Source organism: Macadamia integrifolia, chromosome 11, assembly GCF_013358625.1.
Source record: "Macadamia integrifolia cultivar HAES 741 chromosome 11, SCU_Mint_v3, whole genome shotgun sequence".
NCBI classification, from domain to species: Eukaryota; Viridiplantae; Streptophyta; class Magnoliopsida; order Proteales; family Proteaceae; genus Macadamia; species Macadamia integrifolia.
Window position 1 is genome coordinate 21,464,011 of NC_056567.1, and position 22,513 is coordinate 21,486,523.

The window sequence follows — 22,513 nt, forward strand, 5'->3', positions numbered from 1 at the left end:
GAGGACACGACTAAAGGAATCTCCACCAGTCGGCCTGTTGAATATCCGCAACTTGGGTTGCTAAATCACTAGAGCAGAATTCTGGATCACCACAGAATTTTGAGACAGAAAGCCAAGTAGTATCAATTCATAAAATCGTGGGGAGGCTCTTACCCATTACATTGTTCTATAGAAACTGGATTGGTTCTGTCATAATGGCTTTAGAATATCTGACAGGCAATAGGAAACAACCTTCACAAAACAGGGAATAAAATAACCAAAACAGAGGAGGAAATCATTCCCTCCGATACGCAGGCAACAGGAGAAACTATTTTCTAACTAGAACTCTTAGGGAAGACATCGAAAAGGTCTGGAATTAGTTATGAATTTTCTATCCTTTACAAGGAATTAAATAAGTAAAATAATAGCAAACTAATCCTAGAAAGATTCACACAATCCCGGTTTTAAGGAAACCAAAACCTCCACTTGACTGGAGAGAAATCCAGCAGCATGATTAAAGTGACACTGATTTGGTCCAAAATTTGAGCTATTTTGAAGAGTAATTAGAGGAATGATATTTCTACAAAATTTGTAAATATTTGAGACTACTTTTAGAAGAAATAAGAATCGGTTCATTTGGAGTCATATAAAAAGTTATAACTCCCGCACTGAGGTAAGATCAATCTGCCATAGTAGATTCCCAGCTTGAACTGGATGGTTAACCATACACGACTTTGGGGGTTTTTTTTTTTCTTTACGTTCTTAAGTGGATTTTAGGGATTTCATTTATTACTTCTTGAAGAACAAAAAGAAGAAAAACTTTAGGAGAGAAAATAGGAGAAAAGAGATGTCGAGGCCAAGTGTTTGTCTGCTCTCATGCCCAAATATTGAGAAAATCCTTTGTTTGAAGATTTTTGTGTATTGAATGCTTAAGTACGATCACCACCAAGCTTTAGAAGCCATTAAAGACCATATTGATGGTTGGAGAGGGGTGTTGGAGTTCGTTAAAGACAAATAAGTTCCTTGTGTGTGATAAAAAAAGTAGGAGAAGACAAAGTAGAGGGACCACCATCTTTTACTCTTGAAGGTTCAAGATTCTCCATCAAGTTCATTAAAGACAAAGAAGCTCCTTGTATGTAAAGAAGAAGAAGGAGAAGACAAAAAAGACGGTGGACCATCTTCTACTCTTAAAGGTTCAAGATTATCCATATAAAAAGAAAAGTTGAAGATTCCAATGTATCTAGGATTCTCAAAGAAGCTCCCCACCCCTTGCTAGTCAAGGGATGTAGTTTCTGCTCACCATGTCTTATTTTGTATGACCTAGGTTGTTAAAGTTGCATAACCTAAGGTATTTATTGTAAGGGGAGGAATTTGTACTCATATTTCTCATCATATACATTGTAAGGGGGGAAACCCTAACCTGAGTACTATCTCAGTTGAAGCAAGTGTCATAACACTTGGGCTATTGTTATAGTCACAAACTAGTTGAGTATTGAGAAAAATACGAAACCCAGAAAAGGTATTGCTCCGTGAAGTAGGCAATGACCCGAACCACACACATCTTGTGTTATTTGTTGTTGCTTGTATATTGGAATGCATGCAGGATGGGTATATTTGTTTGATAGACCTAGCCACTGAGTGATGCAAGATGCGCAAACATACAACTGTGTGTGTTGAACAGAATACAGGGTAGCTTCAAAAATAAACATCTCCAAGAAGGATTTTATAGACACTGTTCACCCCTTCAATGTCAACTTTGAGGATTAAAAAGTGGTATCAGAGCACTAGTTCCCCAATTTGAAGACTAATAACTTCAGGGTTTAATCTGAGAATGTTCATATGGGCATCCGGCTAGGGCAGCCATATGGGTGGCAGAATTGTTTACTCTGATGGATCAAGTTACAGGTTCTGCAAAATTAAAATGGAAACGTATTTGAAATTCATGGGTTATAATAGTATGGATGATAGTAAAGAATGGATATACTCCATAGAATGCAGAAGTCATGATTGAAATAGAAAAAAGGAAGTTTGAGAACAACTTCAAAGTTATGAATGCATTGCACACATAGTTTTTAAGGCGGTAAGGCGACGGAGGGGTTTGAGGGTCTTTCGGAGCACCTTAGCGATAAGATGGGCATCAAGTGTCGCCTTATTGACTAAAGCGTTCCTGTGTAATTTTTTCATAAAACCAATATATATGGCTCAAATCCTAGTTGAATCTTATTACTCATATGTTAAATAAATATTAAAGGTTCATATTCATACCAATGTAAGATATTCATCAAGAAAACAAATCAATAAAGTGAATAAACTAAGTTCATCTTCATCAATCATCAATCATCAATCATCATAACATATAAACATATAATATAAATATATAATTATGAAACAAAATTATAAATATAAAGAAAAGAAGACAAAAAATACAAGTATTTATTGTACTTACCTCTATGATGCCAAAATGAGTGCCTAAGCCCTAAGGTCATCCACTAATGAAGCTCACCGCTGCCAGAACAAAATGGTCGCCTAGATCAGTGGTTCTTCCTTGTTCTTTGATTCCTTCTCAAAGCCCTTTCTTAAAACCCTTGATAAAATCCAAACCCTGTTTGTGAATCGTGTTTTTATTTTATTTGTTTTGGTTATTTTTGGTGGAATAAAGCTAATCCCATACATCTCAAGTATTAATAAAATCATACATCTACTAATAAAAAATCTATATTTGAAATCTTCATCAAGTAATTTTAAAATGTGTTTGAAAAAAAAAAAACCTATAAGGCGCCACTTCACGTAAGGCAGAGCACTGCTTTACCATCTCTAGGCCGCATCAGCGCCATAGTTGTCATGGCGTCGCCAAGGTGGCAATTTGGCGTCTTGGCTGAAAAAGAAGTTCATAGCAGTGCTACGATTTACGTGACTCACAAATGGCAGTCGCCATTGGCTGATAGGCGTCTCTATGGCACCGCCATGGACGACAGTTCACACTTGATTCACTAGGCGGTCGTTTTTTTGTAAAATGTAGGGTGATTTTGATAGGGCTATGCTGATTTTTGATGATTTGATGTTGCTTAATGTTTGTTTTATATGTTATAGGGTATATATTGTAGGCTTGTAGCATACTAAATACCTTTAAAAAATAGCGAAAATAAAAAAATAGCATACTAAATAACTTTAGAAAATAGGAAAAATAAAATATAACACATGGGCGATTTGACCTCCATGGCAACGCCATAACGGGCAATTCATCGCCAAATCGATTAGCCACCCCTCCACTGCCTTGGATCGATTTGACGCCGTGACAACTATGATCAGCGCCAAGGCGCTGGTAAGGCGACGCCTTAAAAACTATGATTGCATAACTCATTGGCTTCTAAAGAAGTTGTGAGAATTGAAGGTTGTAAAACTACAAAAGAAATCTAGGAAAAACTTCAAACAGTCCATGAGGGAGATGACAAAATTAGGGAAGCCAAGCTTCGGTATTTTAGAGTAGTATTTTAAGGTTTGAAAAATGTCTAAGAGAGAAACTGTTGAAAGTTTTATCAATAGGGTCAGTGAAGTCACCAACTTTATCAAAGGTCTAGGTGAAACAATAGGATAGGGTTCCAACTACTCCCACGTTTTGACCACCTCTACCAGCTTCTTCCTATGGTAAACCTCCACCTACTTTATTGCCTCGCAACTTACCAATATCGTTGCGTAAAGGTACACCTTCCTGCACTCAAAAGTCTAGTAGTGATTCTGATGCAGATAAATCACTTGATGGGCTTATGTTATTAGAAAAAAGCCTTGGGTTGGGTTATGTATGTGTTGGGCCTTTGATCCCATAAGTTTTCTTTGTAATGGGCTACTTCAATGGGCCTAAAATATGGGTAGAAAGTAGGAAAACGAGATTTAATTCATTTTTTTAGTTAGAGGCCTGTTTTGAGTCTATTTCCTTTGTTATTTCAGTTTTCTAGTTAGTTTAGGTTTCCTAGTTAGTTAGGGATTGGGTTAGGCCTTTCTTTTTAGTGTTTGAGTCAGTTTTGAGTCTTCTATATAAGTTTGTAAGGGGCTACAACATTGAAAACAAATTTGATTGAATGGAAAACAAATGTTTTGTGCTGGAAAACTGTGAGATGCAGTGCTGTGAGAGACAACTTGGGTGAGATGCCCTAGGGAATAGTGGGATGCTCGACCCAACCTATTCCCTTACCCCATTCTTCCCTTCATTCTTTATTTTCGGTTTTATTCATTCTATCGGTCCCTAATGATGGGGGGCCTAGGGAAGTAGGGAAGAATCACACAGGGAAAGGGGAGGGAAGGAGATTCACACGATCAAACATAACCACAACTTCACCCAAAATAATTAATTCATCATTTTATTCTCTATTCTCTAATTGAGCATTATATGCATTGAAATAGTAAAAGAAAACCAATATTAGAAGGAAACCTATTCTAAATTAGAAACTAAATCTTAGTAGCTATCTCCTACTTAAGTTACCAAAAATAAAAGATTGTATGAAGATAGAAATAAGATCCTAAAATATCCTATTAGCCAAAACTCAATATTGATCCGGTTCATCTCTCGTTGGATACCCAGATGGGTGTGGATCATGTTTTTAAGGCGCTGTTAAGGTGACGCCTTAATAGCGCCTTAGCGTTGATGCGGTTTAGAGACGGTATGGTAGTGCTCCGCCTTACGTGAAGTGGCACCTTATGTTTTTTTTTTTTTTTTTTTTTTTTTTTTTTTTTTTAAACACATTTTAAAATTACTTGATGAAGATTCCAAATATAGATTTTTTATTGGTAGGTGTATGGTTTTGTTAACACTTGAGATGTATGGGATCAACTTTACTCCACCAAAAATAACCAAAACAAATAGAACAAAAACACGAGTCACAAATAGGGTTTAGATTTTGTCAAGGGTTTTAAGAAAAGGGCTTGGAGAAGGAATCAAGGAACAAGGAAGAACCACTGATCCAGGCGACCATTTTGCTCCGGTAGCGGTAAGCTTCATTCTTCTTTGACAGGAGTAGAAATATAGTGGATGACCTTAGGGCTTAGGCACTCATTTTGGCATCATAGAGGTAAGTATAATAAATACTTGTATTTTTTATGTCTTATTTTCTTTATATTTATAATTTTGTTTCATAATTATATATTTATATTATATGTTAATATGTTATGATGATTGATGAAGATGAACTTAGTTTATTCACTTTAATGATTTGTTTTCTTGATGAATATCTTACATTGGTATGAATATGAACCTTTAATATTTATTTAACATATGAGTAATATAATTCAACTAGGATTTGAGCAAAATAGATTGGTTTTATAAAAAAATTACACAAGAACGCTTTAGTCAATAAGGCGACGCTTTATGCCCGCCTTATCGCTAAGGCTCCGAAAGACCCTCAAACGCCTTGGTCGTCTTGCCGCCTTAAAAACTATGGTGTGGATCGCTCCATGGGTGCGTATCTACATCAATTCTCCCGTTGTTGAGAAAAACTTGTCCACGAGTTTTATAGAACAGGAGAATCAACACGAATCGATCAGCATCCATCCTTACCTGTATGAATTCACCACCAAAACCATGATCGAATGCTATGAAATCCACGACGCAAAATTCATTGGTGAAGTAGTGAGTCGGGAAAATAAAATCGATCGGTTCATTGAAGAGATCAACTGACTTAAATTTTTTCACAAGTTGATTTTCAACTTCCAACGGTGTTATCTCATCTTCTACCACTTGTGATTCATCTTCTGGTTCATCTACCTGTCATTCAACGGCTGAGATCACATGGTTAAAGGTAGAGTGTGCTAGGGATTTGAAATCCGTGCAAAGTCGTTGAGTCTCATCGAGTTTCTCTCGCATCAATTGCATTTGTTGATGGATATCCAATAAAAGATTGAGATCCGTCGGTCAGTTTTTTTTTTCAAAGAAGGTTAGAATTGTAATTACTTGAATTTCAATTTAAACCACAAGGATAACAAGTGTGGGCAGGGGTCTAATTGTAAACAAGGAAAAATATGGGATAGAAGGAATTAAAAGATAAAGAGGGGCCAAATTGGGAAAATAAGAAAACTAGGGAAAGAAAAAGAAAAAAAAGATGGGATGGGGTTTGGGTTACCGACAAAAGGGAAAGTGTTTCCTTCTGGAGATGGAGACCAACAGACCAGCAACCCACAAAGATGGCTGCTGCGATTGGCGATGGAGGAGTCTTTGATGTCCAGCGGTGAGGTTGCGACTCCGATGGAGATGGCGACTCACGGCTGGAACTCCAAAACCAGGTATGTTTCTGGTTTCTCTCTCTTCTGTTTTCTGCCTCTTTTTTCTTCTTTTTTCTGCTTTTTTTCTCTTCCTTTTTCTTCTTCTGTTCTTCTTTCTCTTCTTGTCTTCTCTCCCAGCTTCTTCTCCTCTTTTCTTCTTTTTCTTCTTCTTCTTCTTCTTCTTCTTCGCTATTTCTTTTTTTTTTTTTTTTTTTTGGATTCTGTCCTTTAGCTGTTGCTGGATTCTGATTCTTGTGTCTACTTTTCCTTTTTTTTTTTTTTCACGGGTATGCTTGGGTAAAGAGAAAAAGGGGCGGGTGGAGTAGGTCTGCTGGGCAGTGCTTTGGATTTTTTTTTTTTTTTTTTTTTTTTTGCTGTTCTCAGTCACGGTAGGACCAAAACAGAGAATGGGGAAAGGAAGAAGAAAGTTGGGAGGAAGAAGGGGAATGGGATCTTCTCTCTGATACTAATTGATGGGGGGCCTAGGGAAGCAGGGAAGAATCACACAAGGAAAGGGGAGGGAAGGAGATTCACATGATCAAACATAACCGCAACTTCACTCAAAATAATTAATTCATCATTCTATTCTATGTTCTCTAATTGAGCATTACATGCATTTAAATAGTAAAAGAAAACATACATTAAAAGGAAACCTATTCTAAATTGGAAACTCACATTAATTGGAAACTAAATCCTAGTATCTATCTCCTACCTAAGTTATCAAAAATAAAAGATTGCATGAAGATAGAAATAAGATCCTAAAATATCCTACTAGCCAAAACTCGATATTGATCTGGTTCATCTCTCGTTGGATACCTAGATGGGTATAGATCGCTCCATGGGTGCGTGTCTACATCACCTGAATTTGATTTTTATTAAATTTAGTAAAGATTCTGTCTAGGATTGGATCACTTGTGATTCAATCTTATATTAATTAGTATCAGAGCCTAGCCAAACCAAAGATGGAGCCACATGAATTTCGTGAGAAACTTTGTTCATACATCTTCTTTGAATGGGTAAAAGAATTGAATGTCTACTTTGATTCCTACAACCTAACAGAGGCACGACGACTTCAATATGCTTGCTCCTAAATGAGTGATTATACTCTAATCAAATGGAGAATCCGCGAAAGGCGACTTCAAGCTCAAGGGCGTGAGCCTAAAACTTGGGATGAGATGGAGTATGAGTTGGCAGGCATAATCTAAGCATGAACGAAGAATGTACTTCCCTCCCCCAGATTTTCAGAAGGCACTCACAATTGACAAGAGCATAAAGGAATCATCAGCCTCTATTGCACAACGCATTGCAAAGGAGCAACAAGAGAAGACACCTCCGACCAGTAAACTAGAGTCAGAAATTGAGGTTAGTATTGGTGAAAATCCAACCACTCCTACTCGAGGGAGAGGTAGTTATTGATGTTCTTATCAGAGAAATTAATGTGGATGAAGTCGAAAGCAACATAGTCACAATTGTAGACAAGGAGATCGAACCTAAGGAGAATGGTGCTTCAACATTTGTGATGAATGTGAATAGTCAAGAGGAAGATCCTAAGGAGCTTGAGATAGAAATTGTGGAGGTCAAGAACACAATGGTTGAAGGTGCATATGTAGATAACCCTATGGATACATCCGATGATGTTGAGGTTATGCATGTGGAGTTCATCATCCCATTGAAGTATCTTGAAGATTGAGCTCCTCACATTCTAGATTACATCCTTATTATCAAAAAGCTACCTGAATTTTTCAACGGCTTGAAGAGGGACGTGCACCATGTTGTAATCACCCTTACTCTTCAAAATTTGAGGATGAATTTTTTTTAAGAGAGGGCTAATTGATGCAGATAAGTCATTTAATGGGCTTATTTTATTGGAAATAAGCCTTGGGTTGGGTTATATATGTGTTGGGCCTTTGATCCAATGGGTTTTCTTTGTGATGGACCACTTTAATGGGCCTAAAATATGAGTAGAAAGTAAGAAAATGAGATTTAATTCATTAGTTTAGTTAGAGTCCTGTTTTGAGTCTATTTCCTTTGTTTTTTCAGTTTTTTAGTTAGTTTAGGTTTCCCAATTAATTAGGGATTGGGTTAGGCCTTTCCTTTTTAATGTTTTGCGTCAGTTTTTAGTCTTCTGTATAAGTTTGTAAGGGGCTACAACATTGAAAACGAATTTGATTGAATGAAAAAAAAAAAAAAAAAAGGCTTTGTGTTGGAAAACTGTGAGATGCAGTGTTGTGAGAGACAACTTGGGTGAGATGCCCTAGGGAAGAATGAGATGCTCGACCCAATCTATTCCCCTACCACATTCTTCCCTTCATTCTCTATTTTCTGTTTTATTCATTCTCTTAGTCCCTGAATTTGATTTTTATTGAATTTAGTAAAGATCCTGCCTAGGATTGGATCACTTGTGATTCGATCATACATTAGTATCCTATTGATAAGTTTGTTTCCCTTCCCCATCTTCCTGCTTCTATTCATAGTCTTGCTTTGTCATTGTTTGCCTCTACTATACCCAAGAATTAGACTGAGGCCCTTCATCTTCCTGCCTAGAAGGTTGTCATGGATGTTGAAATGGATGCTCTTTTAACCCGTAACACCTGGAGTTTGATAGATCTATTAAGTACCTTCCTAATGGCTTTATTGAGCGGCTCAAGGGCCCGTTTGGTTGGCAAGGGCTATACCTAGACTTATAGGGTTGACTACTTTGAGACTTTCTCTCTTGTTGTATGGCTGAATTCTGTTCATTTGCTAATTTCTCTGGTTAACTTTAATTGGCCGTTGTTTCAGTTAGATATTAAAAATACATTTCTATATAGTGATTTGAATTATGACTTATGAGGTGTATGTGGAGCAATCTCCGGTTTATGTTGCTTAGGGGGAGGATAGTACTCGTGTTTGTAGGTTGCGTAAGGCTATTTATTAATAGTTCCCCGAGCATGATTTGACAAGTTTAGTGCTATAGTGATGTCTTGTTATTTTTCACTGTGCTATGGAGATCACTCCGTGTTTGTTCACTGACATGGGGGTAAGTTGGTTGTCTTGGTTGTCTATGTGGATGACATTATCATTTCTGGTGATAATGTGGTTGGCATTACAAAGGTAAAACCTATTTACAGCAACATTTTCAAACCAAGGATCTAGATGTTCTGCACTGTTTTTTGGGTATTGAGGTTTTGAGAAACAGGAAAGGCATCAATCTATCTCAACGCGAGTATGTCTTAGATCTCTAATCTGATACTAGTATGTTGCATCTAAGCTAGTGGATATTCTAATGGACCCTCATCAGAAGTTTGGTGTCAATGATGGTGATCCTCTTACAGATGTTCATCAGTACAGGAGTTTGGTAGGAAAACTGATTTAGCTTATAGTTACCAGACTAGATAATTCTTTTGCAGTTGGAGTACTAAGTCAGTTCATGCAATCTCCCTAGAAAGCTCATTGGGATGCAGCTATTCGGATCCTTCGTTACTTGAAGGGTGCCCCTAGTAAGGGGCTGATTTATCATCCTAATAAGTATATGGAGTTGGTTGCCTTTTCTTATGCTAATTGGGCTGGTTGGGCTAGTGATCTTTGTTTGACTGCAGGTTATTGTACATTTGTTGGGGGTAATCTGGTTTCTTGGCGGAGCAAGAAATAGACGATAATTGCCAGGTCAAATGTTGAGGCAAAGTACATGGCCATGGCCCATACTACTGCTGAGCTAATGTGGCTCAGGTTTCTCCTTCTTGAGATGGGTTTTCCTATGCCTACACCCATGAAGATGTATTGTGAGTCTGTGACAAGCAAGCAGCTATATTGCCAGCAATTCGGTCTATCATGAATGGACCAAACACATTGAGGTGAATTATCATTTTGTTGAGATGCCGTGTTGAAGAAGCTAGTTTGAGAGACAATTTGTTTCTTCTTCAGATCAACTTTATTGGTCAACTGTTTCATCATCAGCCTTGGTCATCTGAACTAATTATAGATTCACAGTCTTATCTATGCGCTTAGGAGCTCCTCCTAAACAAATCTATAAAGGTTTGCCATAACGTGATGGTTCCATTAGGCAGCGAATGAAACTAGTCTTCTGCTTGTCTAGTGAGCCTTTCGGCAAACAACCTGCAACACACATCTTGCTCTCGTACTCCAAGTATGTGAAGAGCCCTTCCGACCACCTTACCAAGCCATTGTTTGCCCCTAGTTTTTGTAATTGCTGTAACAAGGTGAGCATGGGTGACTTATATGCTCCAGCTTGAGGTGGAGTGTTGAAGTTATTGGGGCAATTCTGTCCTATCGGGCTTAGTGTCCCTTTTATCATTGTAACAAGTAGGTTAGGGGTATTTTTGACCTCTAACCTAACTCTCTTGTAAGTCATATATATATATGTGTGTGTGCGTGTGTTTATATATAAGGAGGAGTCTGCAATTGTAACTTAACACACAATCGTAGGCTGCGTCTCCAGACCATTCGGGGGCCTCTTCTCTTCTCCTCTCTTCTTTCTTCTTTTTCTTCTCTTTCTTCTTGTTACTTATGTTCACGTTTGCAACAAGTAGAATTGTGGGCTTCATTACTTGCACTCCTGTACATGATGGTATAGTTTTAAGGTTACAGAAGATTACCATGCAACATGGACTTTATTTCTAATAGTCTATGTCAAAAGGGTTCATTGTGGCGAATTAGGTTATTTAATAAGATTTTGAGCACAAGGAAAATGATGGATGAATGGAGAAAAAGAATTGTGGTACCGATTTATAAAAATACAAGTGATATTCAAATATGTTATAATTATAGACAAATTAAACTCATGAGTCCTTCTATGAAATTGTGGGATAAAGTAATTGAAGCTCACTTGAGACATGAAATTGATATTTCGGATAACCAATTTGGTTTTATGCCAGGGAGATCAACCACATAAGCTATTTATTTGCTTAGGGGACTAATGGAAAAATTTAGAGCATATAGAAAGATCTTCATATGATCTTTATCATGGTTTTAAGTATCGGTGCGTATCGTGCCGTATCGGCCGATATGTATCCGTATCGGTAGGCATCGGCACGATACATACCGATACGCTACATAGAATTTTGGGCCCCCTTTTGCATATCGCCGTATGGTACGTATCGTATCGTGCCGTATCGTATCGGTACCGATATGTACGATACTCTGCGATACGAACTTTTGAAAATCTGGAAATTCCCGAGAGTATCGGTACGTATCGGTACCGTATCGGTATGTATCGACCGTATCGTGCAGTATCGAGCCGTATCGTACTGTATCGGTACCGTATCGGTATGTATCGACTGAAAATATGAAAATTCCCGTGAATGTGCCTTTTATTGTTTGAAACAAACACTTCAAACTCTCACCAATAGTTTTCTATATTTCTCTTCTTTCTTCCCCTTTGATTCACACACATTTTTGAAGACTCAAATGGTAGATTGAAAGAAACATTGTCGAAGTGAATGGTTCAAAGAAGGAGAAAAACATAGTCCAAGAAGAACCTTGAACTTGAAAGTTGAAAATTTTGAATAGTAAGTTCTTGAATCTGTACTCACTTTTTTCAACTTTAACCTTAGATTTTCAAGTTTTTTTACAAAACTAAGGTTCATCATAGGGGTGTCAACCGGTCGGGTCGGTTTCGGTAGGCCTTAATCGGGCTTGAAGACTTTCAAAGGCTACACCGTGTCCGCCCATTTAACTAATCGGGCTTAGTTATTGAGGGCATGGTACACTTTATATTCGGTCGGTCGGCCTCGGGCTATAATCGGGCCACCTTAATCGGGCTTTAGTGGGGCCTTAATTGGGCTACGGACATGTTTAATGTTAAACGGGTTTTAACCAATTTTTAAACGGACCCTCTTTAAAATGTGCTCTTATATTTCGGCCCACTCATGCAAGCCCAAAAAAATGACAATAAATTAATAAATGATACCAAATATAACCATTATTTAAAATGTGAACATGTTTTTACTTTTTAGTTTTTACTTTCTAATTTGGGGGGTAAAATAGGTATTCTACAATCATTAAAGGGTCAGGCTAGGCCAGTGCACAATAGGCCGGTCTCGACGGGTGTTAAACGGTCGGTCTCGATCGGGCGCCTGACGGTCCAAGTGGCAAAACCAAGACCAACCGTTTATAAACGGGCCGGGCTCAAGCCCGACACGTTTAATAAATGGTCCGGGCTCAAGCCCGACACGTTTAATAAATGGTCCGGGCTCAAGCCCGACACGTTTAATAGACGGTCCGGGCCGGGCCGGTCTATAAACAGTCGGTCCCGATCGGTTTAGTCAGTTCGGGCCACGAATTGACACCCCTAGTTCATCATACTTAGAATCACATTTTGTGCATCATTATTACATGAAATCATTGGATTTATAAGGATTTACAAACTTTTTTCAAGAGAAAATGAGGATTTCAATTTATTTCAAATTTCTTAGATCTACTCATGCTCAATGATTAAAAATGTTTAGATTTTTTATATGTTATGTAAAAACAAGTGTTCTACAACTTCCATGGAAAATTTTGATTTTTCTCAAAAAAATATATTTATCTATCAATATGATACCCTCATCATTTTGAACATTTTCAACTCAATATATTTTCTATCAATACGATACCCTCTACTTAAGTATTTATGCATTCTACATGTTATATATAACTTTTTTTAACTGTTTTTTTTATGCAAAAGTGTATAAAAATGTGTTCCCTATCCATTTATATGCGTATCTTTAGCGTATCTCCGATACGATACGATACCCTCCGATACGTATCTTAATTTTGTCCGACCGATACGGCGACCGATACCGATACTTTAATCCTTGATCTTTATTGATTTGGAAAAATCTTATGATAGAGTTTCTCTAGAGTTAATTTGGCAAGTTTTAGTGAAGAAAAACGTTTTGAGTAAATACGTGGACATAAGTAGAGATATGTATTAGGATATAGTGACTAGTGTAAGAACTGTGAAAGGACAGGATGGTAAGTTCTCAATAACAGTTGGATTACCTAGGTTCAATTATGAATAAAGATGGAGAAGTAAAGGAAGATATTATGCAAAGAATTAGAATAGGATCGATGAAATGGAGGGGTGCATCCGTAGTGTTGTGTGATCAATGTATCTCTTTAGAACTCTAAAGGAAATTTTTTAAAACAGCTATTTGATCAGCAATGATGTATTGGGCTGAATGTTAGGCAGTAAAGGAAAAACATTTAAACAAACTTAATAAGGTTGAAATGAGGATGTTGCGGTGTATGAGTGGTAATGCAAGGAGAATAAAAAACAAACACATTAGAGAAAATTTGGGCGTTTGCCCCTATCCATGATAAGTTGAGAGAAAGTCGTATGAGGTGGCATGAACATGTGCAGGGGCGGCCTTTGAATGATTCAATACAGTGAAGTGATATTTTTCAAATTGAAGGAGCTAAAAGAACCAGATGTTGGCCCAAAATAACCATAGGAGTAGTGAGGAAAGACATGTATATCTTAGGACTGGATTCTAGTATGGCGTTGAATAGAGCTGATTGGAGAAATAAGATCCATGTAGCCGACCTCATTTAGTTGGCTGAGTTGAATTGAGTTGTTACAATGGGGGGGGGGGTGTGGAGAAAGAAAAGAGCTTGTGGTGTCATTTGCTAAAATGAGTTTGATTGCTGGTAAGCAGTGGTTGACTAAATCCATCTAGTATTTAAATAAGGTCTTTTTGAGGAGTTATTATTCAAAATATTGCTGACAAGTTGTTCAAAACATGGCTATAACGATGTGGACCTTACAATGGCCAAGGGTAAGGGGCCCGGTCATTACAATGGCTTTCCTATTGTACAAGTTCTCTTGATTCCTGATTAGACGTTAAGAGTTAATGTTAGTTTTTCTTTTCAGTTTGATGGTTTAGACATTAAATTTTATTTGTATAGTTGATTAGTTCTGCTGAAGAACCTTATCTTGTGTAAATGGATAAAATTGGGTCTTTTGATGGACTTTCTTAATGGTCATTGTTGAGTTTAGTGCCTAACGCTAGACTCTAAAACCGATAGGGGCTGATAGGGGTATTTTGGGTCCCATCGGCCCCCATATTTCTGTGATGTGGCATTTCTTGTAATTGGGCAATGGGGGTACTATTGTCTTTTACTTTCAGCATTATTTTAATATAAGTAAACGACTAAAAACTGCGATCAATCTATTCTGGTATGATCGCAGGTCACTCCTCTCTTTTGGGAGTCTCTTTCGATTGCACCTCTCTCTTCTCTGCTCTTTTCTTCTTCTCTTCTTTCCTCTATTTCTCTATTTTGATTACAGGTTTCTGGGATTGTAACATGGTATCAGAGCCTCTATGATCAAGCCTAGGGTTTATACATTCCTCTTTGTTGACTTCATTCTTCCACTAACCTCTCTGGAGTGCAGCCGCCTACTGCTGCGTTTGCTATGGCTTAAATCACATGAGTGTTAGATAATGTGCCTTTGCTCATTTTATTAATTGACAATTGAAGACGGATTTTTGACAGGGTTTTTATACCATGGTATGTAACCATAAACCATAAACCCTAAACCCTAAACCCTAAACCCTAAACCCTACAGGTGATTGTTTGTTTGGTGATGACTATGGAGAGAGCAGGTCTTAATAATATGACTCTGTAATAGAATCCCCCATTCTATGTTACTATATAGATTTGCTTACAGGTGATTGTTTGCCTCTACATCAGTAATCCTTTCTTTCTATATTTTTGTGGTTCCTCATGGCTGAGACCGAAACTACCATTGCTACATCTTCCTTTGACAATGTCAATGTCCAAATTACCTCTATCAAGCTCAAAGGAAGTTCGAATTACCTACTTTGGGTTCAGTCTGTGAAGGTTTACCTTATGGCCAAGGATAAATTTTAGTATACTACTGATCCTCCTCCAGCATTTGACAAGGGTTATAATGAATGGATGAAGGAGAATGCCTTGATTTTAATTTGGTCGTGGAATAGTATGGAACCAGATATTGTTGACAATGTCATGATTTACTCTACTACAAAGGGAGTATGGAACGATTTGAAGGAAACTTACTCTCAAGAGAAGAACATGACTCGTATCTATGATATTTATGAGAAACTATTCCAGTTTTGCCAGTCTGACAAAACTCTTCCAGAGTATTATAGTGCTTTTAGGGGAATGGTTGAAGAACTCAATGTTTTCCAACCCTTGACCACTGACATTGATAAATTAAAAGCTCAGTGTAATGAGTTCTTTGTTTCCAAATTCCTGGCTGGTTTGAATAATGATTTGAAAGCAGTGAAGGGCCATCTACTCGTAGGCGATACTGTTCTTACTCTGAATGACACTTATTCGTGACTGCAGCGTATTACTTCATCAACAAAACCTGATCAGTCTTCCAAAGACAATTCTGCTTTCCTTGCCAACCGTGGACGTGGTCGTGGTAGCCGTCGCGGTCGTGGGGGAGGATGTGGGTCGGCTGGTTGAGGTTCTAGTGGATAGCCATCTAATCGTGCATCTCGCCAATGCACTTACTATGGAAAGTCTAACCATACTGTCGAGACTTTTTGGGCAAAGCATAGCAAGCCCGAGTGGGCCACCCAGTTAGCCAATCATGCAGTGTCAGACGATGATACTGACACAAGGTATTCCATTGATACTAAACCGAGCTATTCATCAGGAGATTCATCTACCTGCTTGCGCGATGACATCAATTAGTTGCTCCAGTGCTTGCACACTCTCGAGGCATCCTCTAATTCATCTAATGGTGGGTCTATATCCATTGCCACCTTAGCTCATACAGGTACCTCAGCCCTTCTTACCACTACCTCTACCCTCTGGATCATTGATTCAGGTGCTTCTGCCCATATGACTGGTAAGTCATCATTTTTTAAAACCTTTTCTTCTAGTACCAATTCAACATCTGTTATTCTTGCCAACGGTGCTTCCACACCGATTCTTGGCCATGGTACTATATCACCCACATCGTCATTGAATTTATCTTCTGTGCTACATGTTCTACAATTCCCATCAAGTCTTCTTTCTGTGAGCCAGTTAACTAGCTCATTAAATTGCTCAGTAACCTTCTTTCCCTCTTACTGTGTTTTTTCAGGATCTTCACACGAGGAAGACGATTGGTGGAGGGTGTGAAAAAGATGGTTTATATTATCTCAACTGTGGTTTTCCTACTTCTGCTACAGCTACTGCTGTTGGGGATGTGACTTCTTTCTAATGGCACTGTCGTTTAGGACATTTATCTTTAGTTAGGTTGAAACTTTTATTTCCTAGTTTTAAGTCTGTGATTAGGTTGGAATGTGAGGCCTGTGAGTTGGGAAAATATCACCATGTGTCCTTCCCATCTTGCTCTATGTCTTATAGTCCGTCTTTATTTTCCTTAGTCCATTCTGATGTATGGGGTCCTTACAGAGTTAGTAATAGATTTTGTTTTCGTTATTTTGTGACTTTTGTGGATGGCCATTCTCGCCTTACATGGCTTTACATGTTGAAGGACATATGAATTTTTATCTGTGTTTCAGCAGTTCTATAATGAAATAAAATCTCAGTTTGACATTTTGATTTAGATTTTTCGTTCTGACAATGCTTTAGAATATGCTCAAAATGATATTTCTGATTTTTGTGCCACCCGTGGGATGATACATCAAACTAGTTGCGCCCATACCTTATAGCAAAATGGGGTAGCAGAACATAAGAACTGGCATCTACTCGAGGTAGCCCGTGCTATTATGATTCATATGCATGTTCCTAAGCATTTTTGGTGTGATGGGGTTTTAACTGCATGTCACTTGATTAATCGCATGCCATCTTCAGTGCTTTCAAATAGGTTCCCTTTTTCTATTATGTTCCCTACTTTGCCAAGTTTTTCTGTTCCTCCCCGAGTCTTTGGCTGTGTGTATTTTGTCCATAATTTGCATGTACAAGTAGATAAACTGTCTCCTAGGTCTACAAAGTGCATTTTTTTGGGTTATTCACATACTTAGAAGGGGTATAAATGCTATGACCCCATTACTCAGAGGAACTTTGTTAGTGCCGATGTGACCTTCTTTGAAAGCACATCATTCTTTTCTCCTCAGGTGTTCGAGTTTGGTATGGAGTGGACTTCTCCATCTCCTCCACCCATTCCATCTCTCATACCCTTCCTTGATGTGCCCAGTGCCAGTGACACCTCTACAAGTTTATCAGCGCAAGGAGGTTGGATAACCGAGTGGAGAAACCAATACTCCAGATGATTCACTTCCTCCATTGCCGCCTTTCTCTGGTGAAGCTCCTCCTCCTTCTCTACCTGATGACTTACCAATTGCTCAAAGGAAAGGTACATGTTCTTGCACTAAAAAATCTATGGTTGTGTATCCTATTGATACCTTTGTTTCCTTGTCTCATCTTCCCTCTCCCATTCATGGTCTTGCCTTGTTACTTTCTACTAACCCTATTTCCCGCACCCATAATGATGCCCTAACTATTCCTGGATGGAAAGCTGCTATGGATGTAGAAATGGATAATCTCTTGAGTCGTGGTATCTGTAGTCTAGTAGATTTGCCTCCTGGTAAGGATTTGGTGAAGTGTCTTTGGGTGTACACTGTTAAGTATCACTCTGATGGCTTTGTTGAGTGGTTGAAAGCCTGTTTGGTTGCCAAGGGGTATACTCAGACATATAGAGTTGATTATTTTGAGGCCTTCTCCCCGGTTGCTAGACTGAACTTTGTTCATCTACTTATTTCTCTTGCTGTCAGCTTTGATTGGTCATTGTTTCAGTTGGACATTAAGAATGCCTTTTTGTATGGTGATCTATAAGAAGAGGTGTATATGGAGCAACCTCTTGGTTATGTTGCTCAGGGGGAGAATAAAGGTCGTGTGTGTCGCTTACACAAGGCTATCTATGGACTTAAACAGTCCCCTCGGGCATGGTTTGACAAGTTCAGTGCTACTATAGTTACTTGCGGATTTTCTCAGTTATTCTGATCATTCTGTCTTTGTTCGTTGTAGAGGTGATAAACTGATTGTTTTGGTAGTTTATGTTGATATTGTTCTTACTGGTAATGATGAGGCAGGAATTTTGGAAATGAAAGCTTATCTATAGCAACACTTTCAGACCAAGGACTTGGGCCAACTTCACTATTCTCTTAGGATTGAGGTGATCCGATGTAAGAAAGGGATTAGTCTGTCTCAAAGGAAATACGTGTTGGACCTTTTATCTGATACTGGCATGCTTGCATCCAAACCTCTTTAGGATGTGCATCAATACAAGAGTTTGATTGGCAAGCTGATTTATTTTACTGTAACACGTCCTAACATCTCCTATGCTGTTGGAGTCCTCAGTCAGTTCATGCAGTCTCCTCAGAAAGCACATTGGGATGCTGTTGTCTGTGTTCTTCGTTATCTAAAGGGTGCTCCTGGAAAAAGGCTGATCTGTCGTCCTAATCGGCATATGGAACTAGTTGGCTATTCTGATGCTGATTGGGCCGGCTCTACTAATGATCGAAGATCTACTACTGGTTATTGTACATTTGTTGGAGGTAATCTGGTTACATGGCGTAGCAAGAAGCAAAATACCATTGCCCGATCTAGTGCAGAAGCAGACTACCATTGCTCGTTCTAGTGCAGAAGTAGAATACAGAGCTATGGCTCATACCGTTGTTGAGTTAATGTGGTTACGGTCTTCACTCTTGGAGTTGGGATTTCCAGTGATCAAGCCTATGTAGATGTATTGTGACAACCAAGCTACGATGTACATTCCTAGTAATCCAGTCTTCCATGAGAGGACCAAGCACATAGAGGTGGACTGCCACTTTGGTCGTGATGCTGTTCTGAAGAAGCTGATTGAGACTCCTTTTGTTCTTTCATCAGATCAGTTGGCTGATATATTCACTAAGTCACTGTTTGCTCCTAGTTTTCATAATGGTTGTACCACGCTGAGAATGGGTGATGTGTATGCTCCAGCTTGAGGGGGAGTGTTGAGATTAATGCCTAGTGCTAAACTCTAAAACCGATAGGGGTATTTTGGGTCCCATCGGCCCCCATATTTCTGTGATGTGGCTTTTCTTATAATTGGGCAATGGGGGTACTATTGTCTTTTACTTTCAGCATTATTTTAATATAAGTAAAGGACTAAAACCTGCGATCAATCTATTCTGTTATGATCACAGGTCACTCCTCTCTTTTGGGAGTGTCTTTCGATTGCACCTCTCTCTCTTCTTTACTCTTTTCTTCTTCTCTTCTTTCCTCTATTTCTCTGTTTTGATTACAGATTTCTGGGATTGTAACAGTCATGTTGGCCTGTAGCCAAGCAACCAGTGTTGCAAAACTTTTGGTTTAGGCAGATCTTGTAGTCTGCAGTGTTTTGCTCTGTTTTCTGTGGGAGGTTTGAAGTGTTCATATTAGAGTCTAGGTTCTCCCTGATCTTTCTATGCTCTGGATTTTAAAATCCTTTTTCAATGCATATGTCTCTACCTTACGGCTAGGCCCTTCAATTTCGTCTGAATCATCCCTGCTCTAATATGTAATTATGTAGAAGCAGAATCCATTAAACTCATTATAGATACTGAACTAACCAAAATTCTCGAGATATTATGATTGGTTTTTAATCAGTTGTCCTTTTATTGACCCATTGTTGCAAGTAAGGTTGGTGCTGGGTAGAGAAGATATCACACTTATTAATAACTCTATAGTTATTCTGAGTGATTATTTTTTGGATGCCCCTGCTTCTAATTCTTGCTTTTTCATGTCTTCTTGATTTCAGTTCTGATTGACCACCTTTTTCAACTTGATCACTATGTTTCCCTACCCCGAAGCTTCTTCTATCCGAACCCTAGTGAGCATATAACCTTCTGCCCAAGGGCTGGTTTGAGATCATTCCCAGAATATCATTGTTCTATTGGGATGTTCTGGGAATGTCCGGAAACGATCTCAAACAAGTGCAAGTTCCCTTTAAATCTTAATCAGAACCACCGTTGTAGATCAAACTCAAAATACTCCCAGATTTAGGAGAATATTGTCTTGGTTTGAAAGTTGACGGAATTATAGATTAGGAATTGATTGAAGAAGTTCACTGCTGTTTCAACTTTAAAAGCATGGATTAACAATATAAAACGGTGGTTTCACACTTATATGAAGGCCGAAAACTGATTATAGAAAGAATTTAGATGCCACTAGGATTTCACACTCATTCATAGGATACCTTGTTAATGACCTAGTTGTAGATGCATTGACCCTCTTCAATTTTGAAATAGAAACTTTATTGACAACTTTGTAAGTGCTGTGTGTAAAATTAATAGGAGTATAGGACATAAACTCTCAAGTTTTCTGCACCATGTTATCCCATTGCATCACCTCATTTGCTACCAAATAAGAGTATCTTATTCTCCCATGACATTGTTTGTTCCATTATGTTTTTTTTTTTTTTTTTGGTAGCTAAATGCTTCTCTCAAAATCATTTCTTTCCTTCCTCTTGAAGACTATTGAGTGATATCTGTAATCTGCACCCAGTACATGAGGCTTTCGCCACTGTGGGATCGGGGGAGGGTCATAAGGTATGCAGCCTTAACCCTGCTTCGTGGAGAGGCTGTTTCCTGACTCGACCCTGTGACCACTAGCAACCTTACTGTTGCGCCGAGGTCTACACTCTATTGATACCTGTAATATGTATTATATAATTTTTTTTTTCTTCATAAATTATCCATTCACAACTTAACCTTAATATTTCATTGTTTCCCTCAAAACCTTATTTTTTTTATTCAATCCGTGTGTTATTTTCTTTTTTCAGGCAAACCAAACTCCATAACATAGGCGCAACACTTGTGGGAGTTGATAAATTCGGGAATAAATATTATGAGAAACTTAATACTCAATATGGTTAGTAATTTTCTGTCCTGTCTTTTACTTTCTTGCATCTGCAAGATTTTTGAGAAGGGGAGAATTTGTGGTCATCTTTAGTATATTGAAACCCTTGGTTGCTGAGCAATTTATGGTTTCAGGACCTAAAATTTTCCTTTAAATTTTAAATTATTGGTATCTGGCTTGGTAGATCTTGATCTTGACTTTTTTAGTGGTTGCACCTGGAGCTGTTAATCTATGATTGGAGTCTTTGTAATTTCCATTAGTTCTGTCATTAACAGCCTAAACATGTTTGATTCATGGATCTGCTCAGATGAAAGGTAATGAGGTCTCAAGGGACTGATTAATCCAGTGTGCTGATTGTAATTGACTTAAATGTGACACATGGGATGTTCAGTCAGCCAATCAGCTTGAATGGTGGCATGGCTCCTTAGTTGTGCACCACTGCAACCTATTTATGTCTATTTTGAAATGTTTGAAAACTAGATGAAAAGAAACCCTAAAGGGGGAAGGTACAGTTTTAAGGATTGTTTCAGTGAGGTGGACCTTGACATGTTATCGATGAAATTCTGGTAACTTTTAAGGGATTTTGCAGGAAGACACAGGTGGGTGGAATATGGTGACAAGGGCCGGTATAATGCATCTCAGGTTCCAGCAGAGTGGCATGGGTGGCTCCACTTCATCACCGACCACACAGGGGATGAGGTAAGTATTCATCCATTCGATTTGATGTTTATTGGTTATTATCGTTAATTGTTGTTGCAATTTACGAGGGGACTAATTAATTGCTTATCGCAGCTTCTGATGTTGAAACCCAAGAGGTATGGAGTTGATCACAAGCAGAACTTTTCTGGGGAGGGTGATGAGTTCATTTACCATTCCAAGGGACACACACTCAACCCTGGGCAGAGAGACTGGACTAGATACCAGCCATGGCAGCCTACCAAGACCTCCTAAGAATTCTTCTCTAAACATCTCAGGGCCCTTCAGATTGTCTAAAACATTGTGTGTCCATCCATGTATTTTCTTTATTCCAACCCTTGAGGGCATGAAATAATAGGTCGCACTTTGTTCGTTGTGCTGAAGCCGTGAATATTTTTCCCTAGAAGGGTATGAACAAGTAATATGTTTACCTGCAAGCATTTTACATGATTTATGGGCATGGCTTGTCTAGGATGCAGCTTTTAGATTTGAGTAGCACACAGATTTATCTGACAGTTCTACCGCTTGCGTATGCAGTCGTCCGGGCCCAAAACAATTTGAAATTATTGAACCGTCTTAAGGAGAACAGTTTTAAGTATCTCTTCTTCGTATACTAAGATTCCTTTCCCATCCAAGGAGACAAAAACAATTAGTACCATCTAAACATGATATCAAGTTTTCCTGTTTTTAGCGTCTCTTCCTCAAATAATTATGTTTTGTTCCAGGGTCATTCATATATTGGCAGCTACATCTATCAAACTGAGTTAATTGTGCCCAACTTCTTGAT

General features: G+C 38.4%; 1 protein-coding gene across 2 annotated transcripts in view; it reads left to right on the plus strand.

Moving 5' to 3' along the window:
- The window catches only part of LOC122094313 (probable NADH dehydrogenase [ubiquinone] 1 alpha subcomplex subunit 12), a 25,795-nt gene extending 3,615 nt beyond the window's left edge, over positions 1-22,180 (plus strand). For both annotated transcript variants that reach the window (XM_042665082.1, XM_042665083.1), the window contains 3 exons: positions 20,954-21,042; positions 21,620-21,729; positions 21,823-22,180. In XM_042665082.1, the coding sequence (XP_042521016.1) occupies positions 20,954-21,042; positions 21,620-21,729; positions 21,823-21,981 (358 nt within the window). In that variant the 3' untranslated portion in view covers positions 21,982-22,180. The remainder of the gene's footprint in view (positions 1-20,953; positions 21,043-21,619; positions 21,730-21,822) is intronic.
- Positions 22,181-22,513: the final 333 nt, after the last annotated feature.